Source organism: Anarhichas minor, unplaced genomic scaffold (genome assembly GCF_050575085.1).
Source record: "Anarhichas minor isolate MPS153535 unplaced genomic scaffold, ASM5057508v1 ptg000017l, whole genome shotgun sequence".
In the NCBI taxonomy this organism is placed as follows: Eukaryota; Metazoa; Chordata; class Actinopteri; order Perciformes; family Anarhichadidae; genus Anarhichas; species Anarhichas minor.
Window position 1 is genome coordinate 13,115,469 of NW_027466463.1, and position 27,688 is coordinate 13,143,156.

The 27,688-nt window shown below is 40.8% G+C and overlaps 2 protein-coding genes across 2 annotated transcripts; one reads left to right on the top strand and one right to left on the bottom strand.

Moving 5' to 3' along the window:
- Positions 1–1,281: 1,281 nt before the first annotated feature.
- On the bottom strand, positions 1,282–10,322 carry lgi1b (leucine-rich, glioma inactivated 1b). Its single transcript, XM_076092920.1, has 10 exons — positions 10,120–10,322; positions 9,887–9,958; positions 8,316–8,387; positions 7,575–7,646; positions 5,301–5,372; positions 4,233–4,402; positions 3,847–4,011; positions 3,517–3,737; positions 2,938–3,184; positions 1,282–1,631 (listed from the first exon to the last, which is right to left on the bottom strand). The coding sequence occupies exons 1-10, from the start codon at positions 10,320–10,322 to the stop codon at positions 1,282–1,284; spliced, it is 1,644 nt and encodes a 547-aa protein (XP_075949035.1).
- Positions 10,323–11,810: 1,488 nt separating this feature from the next.
- Positions 11,811–26,953, top strand: fra10ac1 (FRA10A associated CGG repeat 1). The gene is made up of 14 exons (XM_076093735.1): positions 11,811–11,894; positions 12,252–12,331; positions 12,583–12,675; positions 13,825–13,870; positions 14,094–14,170; positions 14,352–14,435; positions 14,549–14,633; positions 16,808–16,853; positions 23,445–23,558; positions 24,455–24,497; positions 25,081–25,214; positions 25,427–25,477; positions 26,288–26,372; positions 26,754–26,953. Exons 1-14 carry the CDS (start codon positions 11,877–11,879, stop codon positions 26,794–26,796), a joined length of 999 nt encoding a protein of 332 aa, XP_075949850.1. The 5' UTR covers positions 11,811–11,876; the 3' UTR covers positions 26,797–26,953.
- The last annotated feature ends 735 nt before the right edge of the window (positions 26,954–27,688 follow it).

Consider the following 27,688-nt stretch of genomic DNA (forward strand, 5'->3'; position numbering starts at 1 on the left):
CGGAGTAAAGACAACAATGGTTTTGTCAATCAGGGAGAAAAGGGGCAAGAGTGCAGTGAAAGAGGGAGGGCTGGGGGGGGGACACAGTGGGATGCTTCTAGCGAGGCATTCATCAGGAATCAACACTGAGTGTCTGCATCATGCGGGCAGTCTTGCTTAACTGACGGTCGGAGAGTAGAAAGGACAGAGGAGGTGTTTTTCTCACAATGTTAAGTGGATTCATTTCATATATTAGGGTCACTTCTTTAAGTGGTAAGTAATTACAAAAGACGGATAGGTTGACTAGCTACCAAATTGGGCTGGAAGAATGTACATAATCCTCAACAAGTCGTTCAATTTTTACCCACTTTTGGTTTGGAAGCTTGTAGTATTTTCAAGCTCAAGTCTTATAGTAACAAACTGACTTTGCCAACCAGGTCGTTGCTGCTGTTACATTAGATTCCAATCCGAAAAAGATGTTTGCACATTGTCTATCTTCTACAAGCTACTAAACAACCCTGACTTTAAAACCGATGAGTCATATGACCCAGTGCTTGTAGACAACGTCCACATATGTTCCATTGTGAATAATCTCTTGTAATGCCGTTTTACTTTGAAGTAAGTTTTCCTGAAAGAAGACATAAATTAAGAAAAGTTCTCTTTTGTGTTTGTAGTTTTTCTAGACAAAACAAACACACACTTCAACCTGAACACCTCTCCCTCAAGAATGTTTCCCTATTGGCCTATTATTGCATGATTGTTAGCACTACCAAACCTAAATCTTTTCCTATCAAATCCCTACAATAGAAATACAAATGCACAGAGTTGAAATGAAGAAATATACTCTATGTCTACTAACTACAAGAACACCTGCATGGTTAAATAAAAGACAAAAGCAGTGTTTTCATAGCTTGTTTTTCCTGAAAGATAGTCAGTTCGCACTCTACGTTTTTTTCAAATGGAGATTAAGGCATTTCCAAATAGTGAGGAATCAAGATGAAGTAGTTGCAGCAGGTTTGCCAAACATAGGCATCAGGGACTGTGTAGAATGTATTTTCAGCGAAATAAACTCAGTGATCATAACAAATTAATTTCAACCACCTAATCTCAGCATAAAGGTCCTGAACTGTATTTGAAATATCTCTTTCGATGGTTTGAGCTTCTGCTTGAAACTTCCTTTTCTTTAAACTCAGGTGGGAATTGCTGGTGGATTCTAATGAGACCGATAAGTTCAACACGTTCACAGAAGAGAGCATTTGAATGGTATAGTGCACATCATTTATCCGAAATTAGACGAGGAGTTTAATTACTCAAATCGATCATGAGGTGCTCATATATCTGAGTTTTCCCCTTGAAGCTGGATGCGAGCAGGAACACGCGGTCGTCAATGGAAACCAAAGAAAATGCTCGAGGTGCCTGGATATTCAGCTCCTGAGACATGACAAACTGGCCCCTCTCGGCGTCCCATTGGTAGACCTGCGTCAGTGAATAATCGCTGCCCAAGATGGCATACTGCCAGTTGCCGATGGAGACCGGCTGGAACACCATGGAGCCACGGGACGGAAATGTCTGGACCTCCTTGAACATGGCACCATCCCAGCGCATCACCTTGGAGTCCCCGATGAATCTTGTCAAGCAAATGAACAGCTCACCTTTGAAAATATTTAATGGACTATTTAGTTTACACACACACACACACAGCTACTAAATGTGGATGTGAAATAGAAAAACTCACAAAGACAGTTCATGTAATTCCAAAAGAATTCATAGCATATCATTTATAGCTACTTAGCAAAGAGTCACGAGTAGATGAGCTGTCCCTTTACAAAGAAAGAAATACAGAGAATATTATACAGGCATGATTTATGGGCAGGTTTTATGGCAGTGGACTGGGACATTGCCCCTTACAATCGAATGATTATGAGCAATGAGAAACTTACGTGTAATAGATTACAGCTATTATTAAATTAACCACATCGAAGGAAATATTAAAGACCCCAAAGTCCGAAAATGACCTCCTAACGTCTATTCCTAACCACTTTTCCTTGACCTTTATGGAAAGCGTCATGGGGTCAAGGAAAGATGTGAAGGAGAATTCATGAGGAGTTAGGAAAAGACAACCGTGGTGTTTAGAGAATCCTACACTTTCCCTAAGCTACGGAATTATGATGCGACGGCGGATGTCACTGACGTAGGTCTGCCATGGTGAAGCTACAACAAAGAAGGACTGTAAAACGTGCAACGTAAAGGAGAGAAACCGGAGCTCCTTCCTTCCTGCTGCTGTCACACTTAATGATCAACACTGTCTCCGGTAGAAACTGACAATTCCCTTGTGCAATATCAATGAAACTGTTCAATATCAATATTTCCTTTGTGCAATAATGTGGATTCAATGGTTTGGTTATATTTAGCTTTTTAACAGTTTAATACATAGGCCTAGCTTTTTTTTTTTACTGATGCTTCTTATTATTGACAACTAGAATTTGTTCAATTATACTTTGCTATATTTACTCTTCATTTTATTTCGTATTCTTTCTTTTTTTAAACTTATTTATTACCTGTTTGAAGTAAATTGATACATATAAAATGAAACGAAAGGATTGTTACTCTCTATTCATATTCATCAACGTGAATCCCATTACTTTATGACTGTATGAGTATAATTGTTAAACCTGTGTTAGATAAGCATATCAGTTGTTTTCATGGACGGCCGAATGGTGCGTCACTTATCTACTTTCCTTTTGTAAAGGAAGGTCCAGTGTTTCCTATGCTGAAGGAGCTAATAAAGGAAGCATTTAAGCACCTCTCCTTAGCATTTAGAGAATTCTAACAGCTCTTATCATTGCGGTCACTTAGATTTTAGACTTCCGGGTCATTTCACTCAGTTAGGAACCTTCCTAAGCAAAAAGTACTATTCGACCGCAGCCATACACATGCTATTCAAGCTGCAGCTCTCACCTTTGACCCGGAAGTGTTTGACAGAGAAGACGTCCTCCATGTCTGGTATGTCAGTCCTGCGTTCAAACTGTTTCTGGTTCCTGTTCCACTGGTAGACAACGGGCCTCTGGGAGCTGCTGGACAAGATCAGGTGGGGTTTGTTGGAGATCTCCAGATATTCTACGTCTGTGTCGCGGAACCACGGGTGGAGCGACTGGTGGGAGTAGAAGCCATTGCCGTTCCATTTGTACACTGTTGTGGAGCCCGCCTATGAGAACAACGTGTAAAATGTCAGAATAGGTAAAACCTACACATAATTTGTGCTTAGTACAAGTATAAGGCTAACGATGTGTGTGCGCGCCTGTCTGTGTGTGCGCCTGAGTGTCCCCAAACATATGTGAGAGCATGTGCAAACATTTGGCAAGGCCAGGGTAATCAGCAGCAGCAGACTCAGACCGACATGCTTCTGCGAAGGACACCAGGGGGAAGGAGCAGTACGCATACAGGGGCTGGACATGATAACACACACACACACACCTGCACAATACAATGTAGTTACATCAAGTACTTTAGAATATTAGAGAAGCAACACTAGCCAACCTTAGAGCTGTCAGCGATGACAAAGAAAGACTCTCCGTCAATCATGAACGTCTCAATGTCGTTAGGTTTGCGAATCTTCAGGATGTCAATGTCCTGGATCTTGATGAACTTGTTGGCGGAGGTGTCGCGTTTGTAAATGTGCGAGCCCCCGAACAGCTGGGCCACGATGACAAAGAGGTGGTTGTCGATCACCATGGGCTTGCAAACCACAGTGGAGGTGCCTGAACAAGAAAAAGAGAAGACGCATCAAAATATTATTATTATTATAGGACAGATAACCTCTTTAACAATAGCAGATTTGCACAGGATTCCCCCATAACATCAGCTCACTTTCAATGGTGTCGTACGTTCTGAAGGTCATTTCCACGTGATCCCATTCCAGGAAGCTGCACGTCCCAGCAAACGGTTGGGCAAACACAACATACTGATCTTCTCCAAAGCCGAAGGCCCCCACCGAAATGGACTCAAACTTCAGCGACTGATAGGAGGCGAACTCTGAAAAGTATGACATGGCGATGAATTCCGACCTTTATCTTTAAATAATCCTTTCATATTGATACATTCCTTCATAAGCTGGTAGGATGAACACAGCCTAACATCTCAGCTTTATTCTCAGCACTTGTTGAGAAGAACAGGAAGGAAACGAGAGGGTGAGGCAGTTAACTGGTGACAGAAAGCTAATGTTAGTTTAATGCTCCTATGACAGAAGATAAAACCTGCTATGATGCAGTCGAAAGAGTGTGGCAGCAGGTCATTGATCTTCTTCCCCTGCTGAACGGGTGGACCACTGCAGTAGATCTGGTCCAGGGTGGCATTGGTGTGGTGCATCCACTCCACCAACCACTTGAGGTTGCAGTCGCAAATCAGGTTGTTGCCACGTAGATCCCTACACGTACGGACGGATCGTATGGGACATCAGTGGGTTTGTTAAGACATGACATCATAAATAAATACTGTTGAAACATGTATTTCAGGCTTTTTATTTCTAATCCCTGTTCAGTTTCTGCTTCCTGTCCCCCCCCCCCCCCCCCCCCATCTGTCTCTCCCCTACTTGGTTGCACTTTGGCTTCAAGCCAGGAAAGCCATAACAACAAGTGTCCTATCTCCTGAGTGTTCTCTGCTCGTCGCCCACTCAGTCTGAATTGCCGTTGACCTTGGATGTGTGTATTGAATTCATACGCACACACACACACACACACACACACACACACACTGTAGCCTGCATTATTCCAGCTGATTGTGGCCGTGTGACTAAAGCGAGGATCCAATTATTTTCTCTGTAATTTACTTATTTACTTCAACATTCTGGAATTTTAACCCAAGTTTTCTCCTTCTTTACCTTTTCCCATTGCAGCAGGGAATAGCTTCTCCTACAATTGCCTCACTCTGATTCTTCTTTCTTCTTTTACTCCTCATTGTGCTCTTTTTCCCCCAGATTCTTACTTTTACACCCTTATGGGGGATTTCCTCTCTTTTCCTTTTTGTCACATGACTGTATTTAATCCCACCGTTTAAAAAAAAAGAAGAAAAAGGAAGATTTTGCTCAACATTTGCCCTGCACCCCTACCAAAAAATATAATAGTTCTACTATCCTTCGGTACATTACTATTTCAGAATAAATACCAATCAAGACAACTCAATTGTTGATTACAAATCAAGTCAGAGTTGTTTCATGTATTAACTTTAACCGTACACAGAAATGGCTGTTACAGAACAAATCAATAAATAAGATTATAGGTTAATTAATTGTTTAGCACCCTGAGTGACAGACAGACCGAACTCACACTTTTGTCAAAGCGTCCATGCCCTTGAAGACATCTTTTGGCAACGTCTCTAGGTTGTTGTAAGCCAGACTTCTAAAGAACAAAGAGAAAAAAACAATACACACAGTGATTGAGTTATAGGGGTAGACTGTCCCCAAACACAATTACAAGCAACCAAATGTAATGTAGGCACAAGCTCTGACAATATTTATGGGACATAGTGCGATAATGTAACAGCTGACAAATAGTTATTAGATAGGAATATCCTTCTCGAATGCTGTCAAGTGAATGATATATCTTCTGGCTTAATGCCAACCATCAAAACCTGGCCCTTTAGAGACTTCATTTGTGAGCGAGAGACTGAACTCCAGAAACCAGAAAGAGAAGTGAATGAAATCAAATGTCAGCGTAATTCATGAACACTGCATTATTTATTTGAGAGTTGGTTTTCCCAGAGAGAGGGAGGCCATTTTACTTTGAGTTTGAGTAAGAATGCACTCTCCGAACAGACGGGGATGAAGCAGGATGGACAGGATTCCAGCCTGTGCCCTTTGATAATGTATTAACTGTATGTGACACATTTGTAATTTCTTACAAATCTTCCATTTTGTTAAAAATGTGAAAACGACACATTGTGGTTTTGCATGGCGTTATGTGCCGGGCTATTTCTTGGCCTGGGGCAGTGACTTCCTGGAGTCACAGCTGGTTGCCCCTTAAAACCCCAACTTGTTGTATTTTTTTCAAATATAAAAAAATGAGATATGTCATGTTGACTAGGAACATTACAAGTTTTTGTGTAGAATGTTAATACCAGCTTTTCTATAATTGCAGAAGAAATTGTATAATTAGGTCAGAATGTCTGCTTTCTCTCCAAGAGCCACTAGAGGGCTAACGTTTTCTCGTGTATTGATTATGCCCTAATTAATGGGATGTTTGCTGCAAAAAGTCATCAAGGCAAAATTTCCTCTGATGTGGATTTTGCTTCTATCGGACAAGTTGCTGTCAATACTATCAGCGCTCAAGGCATAATGAATGCAGACTGACAATCTTATGGCGTATGTTTGTGTGCAATGTGTGTAATTATGCTTTTGGTACAAGCATAAATGGAGGAACATTTCTATTGATGTGTTTATCTTTTTACTTTTGATCTATCCCAGTTTATGCAACTTATTTTTCTCTGATAGCCACTAATGTTGTAACTAACACCAATATTCACAGTTTCAATCATGCTGCTTTGTCTTATCATCAGAGCTATACATTCTCCCACCAAAAGCATGCATGAATAAATGCTAATAAACAGTTTTCCTTTCATATCTGAGTTATTTCCTCTACAGTACAACATTTCCTACCTTTGGAAATGTGATAGCAGAGAGTAAAAAGTCACCCTTACATGCATGCAGCAACAACAAGGAGGAACACAACCATTTGGCCGCACTGCATAAACTCAAAATGTGTTAGGAAGGACCTGTCAGATACTCTGGGCACAGATTATAGGTCAGTCAGTGTAAGGTTACAGTACAGTTATATTTAGTCTTGACCTACAGGTCACTCACGTTCTCATTTATATTTAGTTTTGGCAAGCTCCGCAGTTCAGACACATAGAATAGCTTTCCACTATACGACTATTTCCTGTATCAAGATTTTCATTACCATTAATTCTGTAAACAAGAGATGCCATCTTCCATAAATACCATGAACACAGATAGAGTGCATGCTATGCATTACTTATCACAATAACACAAGCTCAATAGACCAAGATAGATACCAGGGCACTGTTGGTCACATTAGTGAAGCACATCTAAAGTCACAAAATCATTCATCTTGCTATGCCAAAATATGTGTGAAGAACAACTCTGCTGATCCACTAAGGCAATGTGACATCCAGATCTGCCCTTCAGCAACCTGATCCAGCTGCACCTTCAGCCCTGGACATCACCACTGGCAACAGCACTTCTGCCTACCTTTGCATTTCAGACAGTGACAAAGTGATACAGAGAGGGAAACAGGAAATTGATGCACAGTTTATGTTAGAATAAGATGAATACTAATAATCCCTTACCTCTCCCGCAGAGAAATGACTGAAACAGTAAATGTGAAAGTGGCTGCTCTCGCTGTGAATCGTTAGGGGTAAAGATAAAGTTATGAATTATAAAAGGGGAGAAAGAAGGAACAGATACAATGAGGCAAGGTCCCGTCGGCAGGAACAAAGGATGAAGGATGTAGAGAAGGAAAGAAGGATGAAAGAAAGATCAAACATGTTTTCCAACATGGCCACCACAGAACCAAAATACTTACAGATGTATCAGCGTTTTCAGGCCCCGGAAAGCATTTGGGGATATCGATGCAATTTTGTTATTTTCAATAAATCTGTGAATGAGAAATATTTCATTAGCATTTTGATAGATTGCGGTTAACAGTATGACAGTAACCCTTCACAATTACCAAATATATTGTGACCCTGAAAACTGAAATTCTTTAACGTTTCTGCATGTCTTCTACCTTTGCGGTTGTGGGCGGCTGACAGCAGTAATGGAGGGTTGTGAGGACAACCCGAGCTCTACTTCTAAAGGCATACACTGTATACAAACCAAGTATCTAGTACCAGAAAAAACATGTCAGAATGAATTACTCTAAAGGCCCTACACAACCAAGCAGGCGTTTTCAATTAGGTTGGGCATTACATGAGGTCAGCAAACTTGTACTAATAAGAACCATAAATATGTAAATTACCCTCCCCTAGACAACATAAGTGATAACACCTGTGTGCAGGCTTTAAAATGCCAGCATGCATGCCAATATTGCTCAATTTTTGAATGTGTGTGTGTGTGTGTGTGGGGGGGGGGGGGGGGACTTGTTTGCTAGTTTCTACAATAAAGGTTTCAAATTAGAAGTTGGAAGTGTGTGTTTGACTGATGTTCACCAGTGTATGCTAGTATGATACAGACAGTATGCAACTGGGGAACTGTTTGTGTATTTTACATCCCTTCCCCACACAAATAGAAATGAACCCTTCATAAATTAAAGATAAATACTTACAGGTATTCAAGATGTGGTAAACCCAGGAACGCATCCTCATCAATTAGGTCCAATGAATTTGCTGTGAACAATCTGCGAAACAAAAACCCTGTAAGAATAGTAGTATTCAGTTTCCACAGCGCCCCTAAATCCCTAAATTGTTCATGTTTCATAACTCAAACGTCGACTGGTTTGAACTTGAAAACAATAACAGTCAGCAGGGAGGAAATGTTACGATGTTGAGAAACTGTTTGGTACTATAACAAAACTTGGCTTTTTTTTTTTTCTTTAAACTAATTTAATCATATTGATTTATTATTACCTAAACCAGTAGCTCTAAGTCCACGTCAGAGGATAAGAAGGATAGAGTTACTGTAACAGCAGACAACTCACTCATTCAGCATTTCTTCCCACAGTAGTCAATGAAATGAATAGAAGAGAAATGGCAGATCACTCCTACATGTTTTTCATGAAATGAATGAGAGAGAGTGGCCTCCTCCCACATGTTTCTGAGCCACACGGTAAACCAGTAATGTAAGAATAGTGTCCAACAAGAATATAGTGTGCACCTCATCCTCATTAAATCTACTCATTAAATCAGTTTTATGATAACTTATATTTAATGTTTTACGTCAAAGCGCTGTAAATCCAGAGAAGGAGTTTGGCCATAAGTTAAAACCTTATAATTCCAAGTTGTCACAATGTAGGAAATAGAACTCTTTGTGTTTATTTCTCACTGCACGCTCAGCAAACCAGTGACAGAGACATTTTACACTCACAATGTTGGCAACAGAGAAGCCCCATGCATTGATTAAGTAATACTATAATGGAGGTTAAGAGACTTTGGGTCACCTTGGCAGTAAATAATGACAGAGGGGACGATGACACTCGTTTATTTCCCCCAGTTACATCTACTCTCCTTCTGGTCACAAGCCTTCATGCACATCCAGGCTGATTAAGTGCCATCTGAGCATATGGAAGAAGTGATGCCAAGAAATATGTTTTGCGAAGACAAAGTGATGCTTGGTGACAGCATGCTGTTGTGTGCAATAAACTGAAGCAAGTGTGATTAGAGAGCACTGTTAAGTCTGACCTTGCTGTTAATTTGTGGATTTGCAATAACAAATTGCCCAATAAACTCTAGTCCTATCAAAATGTACAATAATAGATGTCATATGTCAAAGAAATGGCGAGATAAACTCCATAGTTAATTATGTATATATTGTTGTTCCTCTTTTTTTCTAAGTGCTGTCTTTTGGGGAAAAAAGAACATGTCCATTATTTATCTTTGCCTCTCTATATCTTCCAAAGACACACACACACACACACACACACACACACACACACACATAGCTCCTCTCTCCCCAGCCCCTGCTGTTAGTTGCTGTAGCCATGTGGTCTATTGCATAATCCTGACACCATTACAGAGAATCCCCCCTTTAAATCTGCATATCAGCCTCCACAGAAGTCCTCTGGGACCTACTGCCTCATTGTTTGATTCTGTAAAACACAGACAGACAGACAGATCTATCTACAGACAGATAGATAGATTCTAGATAGATAGACGGATAGATGGATGGGTAAATACTCACAGCAGTTGCAGGGCAGGGGTGTGAACAAAGCTTCCTCCTACGATCTCATTAAATCCAGACTTGACAAAAGATCTGAATGGATGGAGGATATATATGAAAAGGAAATTTATCTGAAAGTAAAATAAAGATGCAGAGATCCGGGTACACTTAAAGGAGTATTTCCGTAAGCTTTCCTGACAATTCACCATATGAACAATAGAATCAAGAGTATATTCAGGAGCAGGGCCACTTACAGTGAAACGACGTCGGACGGGAAAGTGTGAGGCACGGATCGGACATTCTCACACAGTGCATTGTCTTTGGTGCAGGTACATCCAGCGGGGCATCTGGCCGGTCTCACTCTCCGTCCCTCTGCAAAAACAAAGCTGACAGCGGCGACCCAAACCAGGAGCGTCCATCCTTTCCATCCTCTCACTGCTCTGCCCGGGTATCCCATTCCTTCTGTCCCGGTCGAGTATTATCACTCCTGCACATGCAACTTCTCGGCAAAAATCCTCCAGGATTTGTAACCCCCAGATTTGAAAAGTGTTTCTATTTGTTATATGCGCTTCTGTCTTGTTTGTTTTAATGATAGGAGCTGGCGGTGTTGCGCTCAGATGCAGGCTGGTGTCTATGCTTCTTGCGTCTCAATAGGAAGGCACCAGTCCAGCGGATTCGTTCTGCAAGGGCGCCGGATTACAAATGCGGGACAGACAGGACACGAGAAGAGAGAACAGTCTCAGATTCTTGTCATTGAAAAAGGAATCATCACAAATGATCGTAAAAACACGCTGCTGAAAATGTGGTTCTTATTAGTATGCTGCTTACAAATAAGTTGTAGGCTCAATGCTGCCGCCGTGAAAACAAATAAAAGCGTAAATTCCCGTGAGAGAGAAAGAGAAGAAAGAGATGGAGGAGGGGGGGGGGGGGGGGGGGGGGGGGGGCTGAGGCCCCAAGGTGTGCTTTTTTTTAATCAGCAGTGCCAGCTATTATTTATGCGCGCTTCAGAGCCGTGCATGGTTAATGGGAAACAGCTATTCATGAGGCACCTGCCTCACTCATTCACATGCTGCATCTTTTCTTCTCTGCCTTGGCATAATAATGACATTCACTGTGAAAAGAAGATTTGTGTAAGCCGCGTGCTTAAAAATAAACATGACATTTTAATTATGTGATATTGTGGAGTAAGGAATTATGACGTTTAAAGTTGTTGTTGTTTTTACTCCTACATCTTAAAACCCATATGAAGTTATGATAATTATGTGATGAAATAACATACGGATAACAGAGCACTGAATTTAATAAATAGATGTACTTTTAAAGAAAACACATTCCCGCAGTCACACATTGAGTCTTTTGTTGAGGGTTGTGGAAAAGTCATGAAACACTGGACTTCTATTCCCAGACTGGGGCGAACTTTCACCCCCGCCAACACTTATGATCCAAGTACTCACTTATAGCCTACACAAACATTCAAATAGCATAATACCCTCTTTTCCCCCCCATCTACAATTCAAACGCCCACATGCATCCTCTGTATTGTTCCTCCGCGGAAGCGATAAGATCCTCGAATTGCCAATTAATCAGTGTAATTGTGCCATTTGTCCAAACTGAAAGACATTTCAATAAAGTATTCATTGGAACATGTTGTATGATGACTTGCCCTCTAATCAATAGGCTTTGGAAAAAAATGGGTTTATGATGATGAATGAATGGGTGAATTAGTAGATTAGGTAAACGTGACAAACAAACCAACGTCTTCTTAGCCTAGAGATTGAACACATTTAGTTTTGAGCATCTTATTTTGAAATCACAAAGTGTCCCCGACGACTCCTGTATTAATATTTACGTCAGATTTATTTTCATCCCGTCTCGGCTCAGTCTCTCAGAATAATTTATGCCGTTACACTCAACGTCATCGCACCGCGATTCGCTGTGCCACGTCATCACATGGCGACGCGCTTTTCATTTTGTAAACACTTGTGAGCTGGGGACAAAAGTGAGGCATCTCATGGATAGTCTTGTGAAGGTGACGTGTCTTATAAAGCCGAAATCCGGTTTTTTTCCCCCACCCGCGATACAAACACGTTTAGAGGAACATTTAGTGCTTCGTGTGTTCGTCACTTGCCAGTTAGCATGAAACATTAGCATGAAGATAAGTTAGCCAGTTGCCCACAGGGTTGCCTGCTAACGTTACTCTCTTGATTCCTCACTGCGTTGCTGGCTGTACTTACGCTTTAAGCGCAAAGCAACATTTTACCACACATTAGCTGCACGTTTAGTCCAACGATTAATGCCAAACCAAAAATGGCACCTTACAGTTGTGCTCTGTGGCATCTAAAAGCAGATAATACGGGTTTGGCTGAAATGAGTTCCTGTGTTTCAGGTGCACGGAAGTGGCGGGTATGACTCGGACTTCAGCGATGACGATGGGCAGGGAGAGACCTCAGAGAGAGGCCTTAAAAGGTAAGCTTTTACAACTGTAGACTTCTACATAAGCTCGTTATTATTCATCAATTTATTCAATGATACGTATAAATACATGGGGTTTTGTCTGTGCTGTACAAACTGTTTAACAGTGTAGGAAGTCATGTCATTCAAAGTCTGATATCCTGTATTTTGGAGAAACTTGTGTCTCCAGTAGCTTACACATACACTGATGTGGGTGGACAGCCTCGTCCACTAACACGCTTTGTGTTTATTTGAATCTTTGTCAGGAAACACGAGGAAGAAATCTTACAGAAGCCATTCCAGAAAGATCGGCACTCCCAGAAAGCTCACCGGAGTTTCCACTCTAATGAACTGGACAGGTGGTACTGTACAATAGCAGTGAAATACAATGCATTCAGACCCCTTCACTTACATCGAGCTAAAATCCTTTCAATACTTTAGTGAAGCACCTTTGGTAGCGACACAGCTTCAAGTCTTCTCGGGTATAACGTGACAAGCGTCGAACGCCTGGATTTGGGGGATCTTCTGCCAGTCCTCAGGCCAGTTTAATTTCGGTTTCATCAGACCGGATATTCTTGTTTGTCACCGTCTTCTTTAGGTGCTTTCATGTGTTTCACGGAGGATAGGCTTGAGTCTGGCCACTCTACCCTAAAGCCCATGGTCACATCTTTTACCTGCTGGATTGCTCAGTTTGGCCAGCTCTAGAAAGAGTCCCGGTTCCCACTATGCTAGTGGGAACCTGTTTTTTTTTTTTTTTTTTTTTTTTGTAGCCTTACCCAGATCTGTGCCTCGACACAATCTTGTCTCTTGCAGGCAGTTCCTTCAACCTCAAGGCTTGGTTGTTTTTTTTTTTTGCACTGATGCAGATGAAGCTGTGAGACTTTATATAGACACCTTATATGCACAGGTGTGTGCCTTCCCAAATGATGTCCAATCAATTGAATCTACCACAGGTGGACTCCAATCAAGGTGTAGAAACATCTCAAAGCTGTGCTAAGTGTCAGAGCTAAGAGAAAACCCAGCTTTGGCTTGTTATTAAGGGGTATTGAGTGCAGATTGATGTAGTAAAAAATAATACAAACAATTTTAGCATAAGACTGCAATTCAACAACATGTTAAAAAAAAAGTTTAGGGGTCTGAATACTTGAATGAACTGTATACGAGTCATTTTATTTTACATGTTTGCTATCTATAATCATGGCAGAGCTTCCCGCTCACTTCTGTCATTTTAATAGCTCATCTCAAAATAATTGTTATTCTTTTCCAGTCACATGCACTTTACATGTTCACATTGCTACTAATGTCAGCTCTGATTTTACATGTGTGTGTGTGTGTATATATATATATATATAACTGCAGTCATTCAACATTGATTTACACTCCTGACGTATGCAGTGTCACAAACTATTTTCTTTACACCATACTTTGATGAAGATGAACAAAATATGCCGTCAACGTGATCTAATCCTTGTTTATCTTTTAGATAACTGTTCTAATTCTGTTTTCAGAGAGGAGGCCAGGAACAGAAGAGCCCACCTGATATCATTGAATGCTGTATCCTTTTATAATTTGGTGGTTTTTTTTCACGATGTTCCTTTTATAACGGTAACACAGATTGATAAAACTACAGACATTTTTCCATATACATATGTTCAAACAATCATATAACAATAATTATAAAATACATTTGATGGAGGTCAAGTGCTCAGTTCCCTTCATTGAAAACTAAATATTTTTTTGCAATTCAAAGTGAGCTGACCTTAAGCACTGTCTTCAGTTTGAGCGACATAAGAAGTTTGTCGGTGACTACATACTTTATTATGGAGGACAAATGGCCGACTTCAAGCGCTCTGCGTAAGTGTTAAGTCTCCCAGTCAAGCTTGACGATCAGTCGTCCGCTGTCACTCTAGGCTGAAACTAATGTGAATATGCTAACCGTTGGTATTGCGTTGTTTTCATTCGACAACATTTTTAATAACAATTCATACCAGTTTCTCCTCATCTGCCTTCTCATTGAATCTTTTCTTTCCCTCAGAGCCACGGACAAAACCGATCTGGATGTGCTGCGCGAGAATCATCGCTTCCTCTGGAGGGACGAGGACGAGGAGGAGATGACATGGTGATCACTCATCGCCAGCTCCCCACGCAGGCTGCTGTAATATTCAGTGTGCTTTTGATTAGTGCTCTGTTTCAGATGAGAATGTCTTATCTTCTGCATTACTTCTGTTCCAGGGAGAAAGATCTCGCCAAGAAGTATTACGACAAGCTGTTTAAAGAGTACTGCATAGCTGACCTCAGCAGATACAAGGAAAACAAGGTGGGATGAGTGATTCGTTAGCCAGCTGAAACGGAAATACAGCAGCAGTAGGCGTTTAGTCGACATCAAACAATTAGACGGCACATACAGTAGCAGGTGGCTCATGATGCCTGTCGATTAGGGACTATTTTGAATACAGCAGCTGTTGTCGCACCAGTAAAATGCTGGAATTAGAAGCCAGTTTCAGACAAGAAAGTAAAGGATGTTGTAGTTTTTAAATGTGGTTGACGGAATCCAAATGATGACATGCGTATGTATTATGTGCTTCATTAGGAGGCTGCTGTTAATCAACATACAGTGTTAAGTAATGGGACAAATACCTCTGGACACAAAATAGAAAAATCTTTCATTTTCTTGCACCTGTTTTGGTAATTCAAGTGTTGTTGTGGCTATAGCTAAGAATTATTATTATTATTATTATTATTATACCCACAAAATGTAGAGAAAGACAATAATAAAGCGAGCATAGACAGCTCAGCCATCCCAGACACTGCTCACTGCTGCCAGGACTCGGCAAGCTGATCCAAAATCACAGAATGAGCAAAGGCTAACATTCTATAACTCAGACAAAACCTTCCACCACCACTGAGCCATTTTAGATAAATGTTCACGGTTATGATGCGTTTTGGCACCTCTAGTGTCCACTGGGCCATTCTGGTTTGAGGCCAGGCTTTAAAACTGATTTGTTGAACCCGGGGGCTGTGTGCTTACGGCTCCGTAGCGGCACGGTTTGGTCTATTGATGCTGCGCTCCAATGTGTGACTGTGAAGTTGCCAAATCTCAGATAGGTGACATACTTGTATAATACATTATTCCCCAATTGACCGATAATGATAATTAGAGGCACTATAGTTTTTTTACTTATTATTATTATTATTATTATTATTATTATTGATGCAAAAGGGCAGAACGAAAAGCAGTGATAATAACATAAAATACATAGGAATAGATTGAAACTAACAAAACAAAGCAAAAGAAACCAAAATGCAAAATCAGAAACAAACAACAGATATAACAACATTATTGTTATTACAAATCTAGAAGCTAAAGGCGGTTATGTGGGACACGTGTTTATGTGTACGAGTGCATGTATTTTTTTTAATTGATAGAAAAGAGACAGAAGAAGAGGGAAGTCTCAGCAAATAATAATAAGAATAGTAATAATATAATAAATGCATTAATAAATAAATACAAAAACAAGCTGAGGCACTAAAGTTCAAACTGACACCATCAGTCCAGTTGACTCAAAACTACATAATTCAGATTCCCTCACACATTCATATTTGTTACTGATTCCAAATGCAGCGATGAGTTGATGAGCATCATTCACACACAAGTGTAGTCGCATATTGATCGGTGGTGTTGGCTGAATGAGGAGTGACAGCATGCAGATGAATCACAGAGCGTGCTGTGAGAGCGAACAGGCAGGAACACTAACGACTGTATCATCTGTTCGTTGATGCTCGTGTACATACTGTACATACTGTACACGCTGTACATACTGTACATGATGTACATACTGTACATACGGTACATACTGTACATACTGTACATGCTGTACATGATGTACATACTGTACATACGGTACATACTGTACATACTGTACATACTGTACATGCTGTACATACTGTACATACTGTACATACCAGCCCTATAGCGCTGTGCACTTAAAGTCTGCTTCAGAGGAGCTTGAACGACTCATCTGCTGTATGGTTCCAAGTTACATTGTTTGTTTTTAGGCGTTTTTTATTTCTGCTGCAGCACAAATTGCCCACTAGGGACACATAATGAAATGACTTGACTACAGAATTGTATTTACAGTACAGACTCACATTTACAGCAAGATGTAAAAGTGAATGCAAAGTATCCTTCCACTAGAAAACATTCTCAAAAACAATATTTACATAAAGATATGCATTGAAGCTGTTCAAATCCTCTAAAAAGGTTTTACATTTGGCCAATAAGATTTTTATTTCTGTAGCTCAGATTTCAGACTGTAACACAATTAATTCTTCCACTTAAACAAATGTGATTAAATGCTAATGACTCTTCTGGTTAAATTAAATTATGGTGGGATTCCTTCAATTAAGCTTATTGTGCTTGATTTAAGATTCATGAGGTAAGACTATTATTTATGCGCTCTGTGTCTGTCTTATTCAATTTGTGCCCGACAGTTTGGATTTCGTTGGCGGACTGAGAATGAAGTGGTTTCTGGCAAAGGTAGGACATTATCCTAATTTTGAGTTTATTCACATTTCTTTCCATTATTTTGTGCACTATGCAATATAATATTTACATTCTGTAGTTGTCTTACTCACAGGAACTCTGAAAACATTCTCGTTAACTAAACAGTCACCTTTACTTAACGAAGGTATTTACAAATCCATACATACAGTATGTACTGTATTCCTGTTGCTTAATTTACTGTTCGTACAAAGCAGGTAAGTATGCAGATTTTTTTTTTTGTATCCCAACTTTTAAAACAGTGTTCCATGACGATCAGTGTGTAGTACATCCTGTATAGAAATAGTATGTAGAATGGATTTAGGACACATCTAAGGTTTCTCCTGCCAACTTGCCCTTAAAACAGTTCACAGCCGTCTCCACTAGATGGCGACAGAGATTTATCGAGCAGTACAAAACATTCAGAGGATACATCCCAACACAACACTCTCGAGGCTCGTTTCATTTTCCTTTGACTCGTTGCCTTTCGCTTGAGTTGTTCGTTTTTGTTTTTGGGAACACTCTCCGCCAATCAGTTATCGATGGATCAGTTCATTCACACAGACGGTCCCCCAAAAGCTAATACTGTTGGTTTATTATGTCTCACAGCGAAAGAGAAACCTCATTCTACCTCTGCACTGGTGACGGAGCCTACTTTGACAGATTGGCAGCGCTTTGATGATTAATTGTTCAGGATTAGTACAACACCTCTCTGTCTACCGCTCCTTCGTGTGACAGTGCCAGATATTTATAGGTTTACCTGGAGGCACAATATCAGCCGAGGATAAACCTGCCTCTGCAACTCACTGGTATGCCGTGAGACACGCACGCACACACTTTTACATTTTAATAATTTGCTTATGTTTACATCAATACAGCCTCACAAGCATACACAGTATTTCTGAGAAAGCTGACTAAGCCAATATATTGTTCCAGATTAAGACTGTGTAATCCTGGTCTCTGACAGTTCACCCCCTGTAGTAATACTGTACAGGAAGTGGGATTAGATCAGGTCAGAGGCACTTCACTTCAACTGTCACGTCTGTGATTTGTTTACATTAATGATTCCCACAGAAATACTTCTTAAGCAGTATTTAGCGCACGGACACTGAACTCTCCAGTGAAATCAATACTAATCTAATCCTGTAAAGTAGACCTAAGGTCCACAATCAGATGGCGAGAAAAAGCTTGTGCTAACTGAAAGTCAAAAGTGTTAATGTTGCAAGTTAAAGGTGTAAGAAGTGTTTATCGCATCACCCAGAAGGCTTTATTGTTCAATTAGTTCCACCTGGATTAAATGTTGTTAGTCCAGGTTCAGGTGTGGTGTTTGTCATTAAACCACGATCCACCTTTTGATTACAGATAAATTAAACACTAAACAGTGCTTTTTTCTCCCAATTAAACTGAGCCTGCGTCTCCTGATAAAGGGGCACTGCACTTCAGCTCTGACACAGGCGCCTTTTTCGGAAATCATCCACTAATCATTTCCTGCTATCTGTGCACCTCGGGTCATGTTGGTATTAGGGACGGCTGTCTACTCTTCACCCAATCAGGTGGATTACAAAGACCGCTGACCTTTCTTTTCATGGCCACGGTGTGATATGGGATGAAGGAAGATGCAGCACTGAAAGGTTTCCTTCTTTCTAAATGTTTTGTTCTTGAACATGAAGGAGAACTGGAAGAAAAAGATTGTGTTCTTGAATCAAGTACATTAGATAATAATCAAATATCCTCCCCCAGAAGGCCCTGTATCTCAAGGAATCCTTAAAGAAAGAGATTTACTCTTACTTCATGCTCACCCTCTTCCCTTTCTGTGTGTGGTCCAGAAAGAGAATTAAGTCTTTGAGCTATAAAAGAGACACCTCTAAACACACCTTAAAATGTGCCTGCTGGAGCCTTTTTTTGTAAACAAACTGAAGTTACGATTAAAATCTGTTTTTTTACCCAAACGCATTCTGTGTATTCTCGAGGTCTAACAAACACGTTGAATGTATATTTCTTCCTCATAGAATATTTGCATTGAATACTGTAAATCCACTACAAATCGGGGACAAAAACATTGCTCTATGGCGCTACTAGTGGTCAAAAACTCCCATTGTATCTCGCTGTTGGGCTTATTTTCTGCAACCATCAAACATCAAAGCATGACAGAATTAGCAAGTTAAGTCGAGCACGGCTGGCTACTTAGCTAGCTTGCTGATTTCACCATGCTTTCATGCAACACTGGTTTCAGAAAATGAGCCAAACAAAGTTTAACTTATCTGGCGATAGCAATGTGCTTTTCTGCGCTGATAAGAGTGCGTGGATGGAGCATTACGTTTTTTGAATTTACTCATTTAGCAAAATGGGTAAAATTAGCTATGTCCACCATGCTTTCATGCTAGAATTATCCTCTATGGGTCTATGGTCCCTCTGCCTCCCTCCTCACCAGGGGGAGAGGGCCGGTGGAAGCTCCAGAGACTAGCTAGCTAACTAGCCCGCTCTGGAGATGGACAAGCTAGCTAACTAACTAGCGAGCCGTCCTCTCTGGAGCTCCCGTCTGAACCCTTCTCCTAGCGAAGTAGACTGCCAGTGGCGTAGGGCTCAGCTAGTATGGTCCCAGTGGTTAACGTTAACTTCCTCAAGTAACACTAGCGGTCCTGCAGAGAGTGAGTGACTGTAAATACTGAGAGGAACTCTAATGTTATGAAAAACTAACATGTTCAGTGAATTATTCTGCTTTCACCTATGCTCCGCCCACAAAACAAACAGAAAAGGGGCCTATGATTTCCGTAATCGGAGAAATCCCTCACTGAATGAGCACATTGAATATTCAAATGTGTCTTTAGTGTCTTGTAGGGGTGCAGGACACGCTTCATTCCATGTTGTTTTTCTGTGCGTTTCCCTTCTGCGCTTTAGTCCTGCTGTTCAAAGGGGGTCAAAGGCCAAAAGCAGTTTTTGTTAGGCCTTCTGTCAAAGAACATTTACTTGACTTGAAATGTCCTGTCTTTAAAACATGGTTTTAACATGCTGTGCAGCACACGCTCACTGGCGGTGCAGGAATCAGATGTGACCCGCCTCTGCTGCCATTGCCTTTATGAGGCAACTTTAAAACCGCACTGTGACATTATAGTTTTATAAGTTATTGACTCGCTGACCTTAGAGGTCATTTTGTTTTCTTTTATAACCCGTGTATTTATTTATTTTTTGCATTTTTTTTATTATTATTCCTACCTCTGCTCCATCCATAGATGTCAGGTTCATATACTGCAGTTAGTCTGCTAACAAATGGTTGAGTTTAAATTTTGTCACCAGTTTCCCTGACTTTCCCTGTTTTTGAATAAAAATGGAAGCGATCGCCCAATTTGAAGGTGAGATCCTCTAAAGTGGCTTTAAACAATCGCTTCAGCGCGGCCTGGGTTCCGATGTAGACAGGATTTGTATTTTGTAAGGAAATCCTGGGCTTTGTTGTCCCAGACGAAATAAATCAGCCTCTGAACAGTAACTGAGTGTATTTTAAGTGTTCGAAGTGATGGCTCATTAGCCCATAGCCCACAAAGCTTACAGAGTTTGCCAGTCTAACAATAGAGACTGCCAGCATCTCTGTTCTTATTGTTTTAATGAGTTTATCTGTGACCGTGTTGCTCTTTAAAATATATCAGTATTTCTCAATAGTAGTGGCAATGCAGGTCTTTGGACACAAACCCTATGAAACATAATCTTAGTAGTATGTAATGCTCTTTAGTCTACTTTGTTAACAGGATGCCGGGAAGTGAATACAAGTTGCAAAATAGAAAAGAGTAGTGAACTTCAGGCCAGTCGTCTGAACTGCTTGCCAATGGGGAAAGATGGACATAAAAAGGCTAAATCTGATCCAGAGTCAGAGGTGGGACTTTGTGGTTGGAGAGAGTATCAGACTTTTGGATGCCAGTTGCTTCCCCCTTGTTTGAAAGATCTGCCTGGGGGCAGTTAGTGTGGATTGTTCAGTGTTTCCCACAGGCTGAGAATTTATTGAAGGTGGTCGACCCCGAGGTGGGAGGGGGAGTATCAAGAGATGACTGCAAAACAGCACTGAATTCTCCAGCTCAATGGCACAACTATTCCACATGAATGCAGCTTTCTAACAGATCTTTGAGTCTGCACTTAAAGGACACAAGAAATAGTTCTGGGTTTCTATTTTACTCTGAATAGGATCATAATTTACTGAATGAACATCATGCTGTATTGAAGAAGACTTGGAACTAGCGAGTGAAAAGCTCATGTTTACCATGTTTACTGAGGTAATAAATCAAGTGAAAGTAGTTATTCTCTCATAGACTTCTATACAATCGGACTTCTTGTTGCAACCAGAGGAGTCGCCCCCTGCTGGCCAGTAGAGAGAACGCACATTTTAAGACACTTCCGCATCGGCTTCACTCGTCAGAACCGGAGATCGCCGCCTGGTTTATGCAGCGGATTTTGTTACTTTTTGTCTATTTCCCCCCAGTTCCAGCCTTTATGCTAAGCTAAGCTAACTGACTTCCTGGGTGTAGCTACCTAAAGAACAGACATGTGTATGGTATTAAAGGTATTAATATTGTCTTAACTCTCAGCAAAAAAACAACTTAGTGTGTTTCCAAAAAAATGTCAAATCATTCCTTTTAAATAACATTATTTTTCCAAGTCAACTGGTGTCATGTAACAAATACATCCACAGTGTTTGCAATCAACTTGACTTAAGAGTGAATGCGTAGTGAGAGCGACGGCTCAGGTGGTGACTGCTCTCTGACATCATCCAGCGAATGTTAATCAAGTAGCCATCTGGTGGCATTAGCCACCATTGACGTAGGACAGTAGTTTCCTTTCTTAATGAGTTTACTCAGCCACGCTGGTGCCAGCTCTTTTCAATGGCGCACGTGAGGATCACCTGATGTGTGAGGAGGATTCCCCATCCTCCTGAACCAAACAGTGGCGATCATAACAGAGACCCCCCCCGTACAGGGGGCTTTGTTGTAACGCCAATTGTTTTTATTGTAGTGACGTGTGGCTCTGTCTTCATAGAACAGCTTATTAGCATTCATGTGGGACCAGGAGTCAGAAACTCTATCCTGACCTTGATTGTATTCAGTTCTTGACATTTATTTCGACAAAGAAGTTTCCTAGAAACACATTTCTGTCGACTGCACAATACAGTATATCTTATTCTTTTATAATCGACTCTGAGCTGCTTCTCTGCAGCAACGAAGGGAGTCAGTGTCTCACTCCAGGCTTTTACCTCCTCTCTTTACAGATAAAAGCTGGTGTCTGTAAGAATATCAGAGGTATTTAGTTTAATTTCTTATGTGATGCAGAGAGTTAGATGTCACTTCGAACTTTTTTGTGAGTTCATATTGCTGAATATCTCAACAACCATTGGATGGACTGCCATGACATTTTGGACAGACACTCATGGTCTCTATATATTATAATTATCTCCGTAGCCCCACCACGACGTTGACATTTTCGTGGTTTTGAGTGAAATAACTAAAAAAATATTCAATTCTATTACCATCAAATTTGGTAGAGACATTCATGTTGAAAGTAAGCCACATGGTGTCATTTAGTCCAGAACAATAAGTACAAGTACAGCTCAATATTCTGCTTTAGAGGTGCACTGGAATATTTATTCAATATAATTTCAAAGATAAACACATTTGTTCAGATTATTTTACTTAATAGAGTTTCAGGCCCTCCAAAATAATCTCAGTCAACCTAATCACAGCCAAGGACTTGAGCCGGGAGTGTCTTTATTTAGCTGACGTCATAGTCTAATGACGCATGCGAGGAGAAAGTCTGCCGTATGGCCCAAGTGGCCCAAAGCCACGGAGTGACGCAGACCGCCATCAGTGCCACGTCACCTGGATGTTATCACAGTCTCCATCCCAGGCAGGTGACGGAAGGCATCCTTTCCACTCGCCCGAGTAAGGAGCATTTCTCGCTCCTGCGCCAAGAATGGACTGTGCTGACGCACTCGCTCTGTTACTCTGAGGGAACCCCAGAGACCAGATCAACGCCACCTTAAGCTCCTCTCGGGATAAGAGGCAGGCTGTGCAGCGGCTGGAGGGGAGGCCTGAGGGGATGAGGTGAGGCAAAGAAAGGGGGATGAGAAGGAGCGGAGGGGGAGAAGGGGAAGGGGTGTGGAGATAGACACAGAGGGAGACGAAGGAGAGCAGCGGGGTTTCAAGGTTGCCTGACAGAATCGGAAGCCTTTGGAGATTTAAAGTCTGCATCTCTCAATCCTAAAATAAAACATTTGCCTTTTCTGCTATACCATTTTGTTCTACTTGCATATTTTCTTTCTTTTTTTCTATACCATACACAATAATTCTTTAAACACAATAATATATATATATATATATATATATATATATATATATATATATATATTAAATAAATATATTTGTACACTCACTGTCAGGGTTCTGTGGCTTGTCTGATCGTAAACCTTTTACTTATTGATTAACAACAAATACGAAATCTATTCGCTTGCGTACATTGTAAATTGGTGTAAATAACTAGATGGCTAAAATGTGAATGTCATTCAAATATACGCATATCTGTATATGGCACATGTGCTCTTTTGTCTTCCAGGTCAGTTCCAGTGTGGAAATAAACGCTGCGAGAAGCAGGAAGGCCTCAAGAGCTGGGAGGTGAACTTTGCCTACGTGGAACACGGCGAGAAGAAAAATGCGTTGGTCAAACTCAGTAAGCTAAAACACACATTGGTTTGTTTTCACTATCTCTGCTCGTGCTTTCTTAAAGGTGTGCGTGTCTGTGTGGCTGGAGCCTAGTGGGGGTTTTAAGACCCGGCTCATAATAATCCTGCTTCAGGTATCATACTGCAGAAAATCCTGTTGGAATAATTACCGTAATTGGAGGACCCAGCAGTCATCGTGAGCTCAGTGAGGCAGGAAATGACAAAGCTCTTTGAATAAGCTAGTGTAACAGGTGATATCCAGACATTTTGGAAAATTACATTAATATGAAGAAGAAGAAGAAGTCACATTTTTTTATCAGTCCCATATGTTGTGACAGTGATGAAACATAATCTGGTGAATTTAAAGCACATCTGAGAAATGTAATGGATAGGGATGATGTTGCACTGTTGTGATTTAATGAATACATTTCTCAAAACAGCTAAGCATTTGAATTCTACAAAGTTTCATACCTCAGTGTCGTATTATAAATGTCATTATAAAGGGTCATCTTTGTGACAAAGTAACACAGGAGCTCCACAGGGTTATGTCCTCGGACCTCTTCGCTTTAGTTTTAATTAGGAATTATTTACCAGAATTACATCATGGAGGAGGTTTCCATATATAAAAGCAGGTTTTCTTGAGTAAAATGTCTACACACATTTATATACATGTATATATATGTCCACTCTAAAAATACACGTTTTTTTTCACATTTCTTACCAAATTCATCTTATAATAGAGGATGAAAAAGTATAAAACGTGCAAGAATTAATCTCACAGCAGCCTTATAATTACTGTAAAAATAATTAATAATAATAATTACATTAAAAACAATTAAAACTTTTCCACAAACACTATTATATTTGAGTTGCTATTGATGATGCCGTGTTGTTTCTATTGTAGGATTATGTCCTGAATGCTCGTTCAAACTCAATTACCACCACAAGTAAGTACTTCTCAATGTTTAGACATTTTTATATTAAAAAATTGATCTTTTTTAATGAGTGATTTTAAAGATTGTGGACAATCTTTAAAATTGTGGATGCGCTGGTCTGCAGTAAGCAGGGCAGGTCACCACATACAGACAGCCCAACTTACATTATTTTGTAGCATGCAGGGGTTTAGGATTGAAATCTGTATTAATGTCTCCTGTTTGACCTTCTTGCCAGTTATTATTATTATATATCACATTTTCAATTATAAGTGGAATCCTGACACATCTGACTGTGATGATGCAGCTTGAACATCTGAATAGAGATGACCGTAATCTGCAAAGGTCTGGCATTAGATATGTGATGGCAAGGCCTTTCACAGCTAGTTTTAAACGTCCCTTTGAGTGTTCCAGCAGACGTCGTAACAGAGTGTATGGAAAGCCTTCATCGGTATAAAAACTCAAGCCAAGATCCATTCATGCGCCTCTGGAAGTGCCTTTGGTCCTGAAGGTTTTAGCTTGCCTTACAAATAAGCGCTGTAATTAGCTGCTTTTGTATTCTGAATGCTGTTTGTTCAAAGTGTGGGTCTGTTTGTAGGAGGAAGGAGGTGAAAGCAAAGACTAAAAAGGTGTCTGATGAGAACCAGGAGCCACCGCAGAAGATGAAGAAGGAGAAGAAGAGGAAGAGGTCGTCTTCACACTCCAGAAAGCACAAACGCAAGAGACGCAGAAGTAAAACCCCCGTCCTCTTCTCGCCAAATAAAGTGTCCCATTAATTAGGGCAGTAATCTCATCAGATGAGAACAGCCTGTGGGAGCAGCCTTGTTTATGTTTTGTTCTTGGAAATTACATCATTTTTCTTTTGCATTTGACGTGATTATTTTATAACGACTCCCTTTTGAGTAAAACATATGTTATTCTGTAACTCTCTGTTTCTATTCCAGATCCCTCCGGCTCTTCTAGCAGCTCAGAGGAGTTGAAGGACTCGGACAAAGGTAGCGTTCATAACTCTCTCTCTCTCTCTCTCTCTCACACACACACACACACACACACACACACACACACACACACACACACGTACCTCCCCCATATAAAAAAGACAAACACATTGGGCAGTTGATCTACTCCCCAGGCTTCTGGGCCGGGGACACTCTACTAAACTTGAGTAAAAACACCTTGACAACCCTTTGTGAAAACACATCCATTAGCCCTGTAGGTAATAGTAATAGACAGCAGGTCTGCTTTTTTTCTTTCTTTCCCCCATTCCTCTGGACGTGTTTTTTCTTTTTTCCATGTCATTTTGCCCTTCACTTTGAGCAGAGTGAAATGAAATATGTCTTTTACCCCGTGTCCCTGTTCTGTTTATACCAGGATCTGGATGGATGGATGGATGGGTTGGCGGGGGGGCGGGCGGGTGGTGGTGTACACAAAAACAAACTTTCTCTGTCCAGGGTCATTGAGGTCAACATGCTTGGAATCCATTCTCAAACACTTACTTACTGACTTTCCTTCTTTGTGAGCGATACGTGCAGGGGAGGTTCGGAATTTTAAGGTGATGGAAGGGAACTTTATATTAGGGCCACATCTAGGGGGGGGCCGACGAAGCTAATCTATCATTTATAAATGATTCAAATCGTAATTGGTTAATTCAAGACTTTAATTTCTAAGAAAAAACTGAGCTGGTCAATAGAATTCCCGCTGTGTGAGGCTGAAAGTGAAGACCTGGATGAACAATTGCTATTGTTCGCCCGAGTTTTTCCTTCCTCAAAGTGGGACTGACAGCTCTCTGAATCTCACACTACTAGACTCTGAAGCTGGGGATGAACCACGGGGCCAATCGGATGGCGACCACTGGCGAGGACCCGCCCCTGCAGTAGAGGAGAAGTCAAGGTGAGGTTACCAGCCAATGTGCATATTAAATCTCACCCAGTAAGCTGCTGTAAAACCACCACAGACAGTCTTTACCACTTAGCCTACATATGTTACTGATCTTAATTATAGCACAAAGGTAGACCTGAGATACTCTACACAAAGCAGTTCTGAACTGAAAGTCACTTAACTTTTAACCTGCTAACCTGTTAAGCTTCTTCTGACATGGGAATTGCTAGAAAGATATATCACTGAAAGTTTTCATTTACTATATGAACAAAACTCATGCACCGACACATCCAGTTAGTCAGGGGCCACACGTACAATGTATTCAACAGTCCGTGTCAGCACTGTGCATGGAAGGAACTAACATTTCTCTCTCATTTTGTTTGTCATTTCTAGGGAGGAGGAGTTTGATGATTACTTTGAAGACATGTTTCTTTGACTCTGCCGGTATCAGCGGGAGCCCTGCTGTGACTACACTTCCTCCTGCGGGCCACTGACATCATGTTCTGTGTCGAGTCTTGTGTACTTGTTGCTTTATTTGATTATATGTTTAAGGACTGCTGCAGAAATAAACACGAGGTTTACCCTGCATACGCCTTTGGTTCTACGTGTCTGTCAATCCCACCGCTATCACGGAGAAAAATGATTGAAAATAGTTTCATCGTTAGATTCATTATTTACACCTGCGCTTAAAAATAGCCTCTGGGAATAGTTTCTTGACATTCCCATCAGCCTCAGCTGTACATTTAGTATTTGTCAAAGTTTAGATGCCAACATGCTGATGGGAACATGGCAAACCTTATGCCTGTTTTAAAATCAGCATGTTATCGATGTCATTGTGAGCATGACATCAGCATTTTAGCTCAACGCAGAGCCATTCGTCACAACTTTGTTTAGGGAACGTGACGAGGAGCGAGTCCATGCAAGGTTATAATTAAAACGAGTAAATAATCAAAACAAAGGTCATCACAAATGAGCAATTGAGTTTGCGCAGCAGCCAATGAAAGTGCAGACCGAAATGAAGCGATGCAGCTTACAATGTAAGCTGTGGGAAGGGAGAAACGGAGAGCAAAAGGGCCCGGTTGCATAGCCTAAAGCCCAGGTGAGGTCAGTCAGCTGATGACCCTCCTATGTCAGCCTCCAAGAACGTTGGAGGGACGTCACACTTGGCTGCTAGTCTTGTTTTAATATGTTAGAATTGCCTAAACTTTCAGTTTTCTCTTGTCAATTGAATCTGCACTTGGTATATTTTGCAGAGTACTTTCCTGTGCAAGGGAAAAAAAGAATTGAAATAGCCTTATCTTTAGTAATAGTAAAGAGTCCAGCACTCT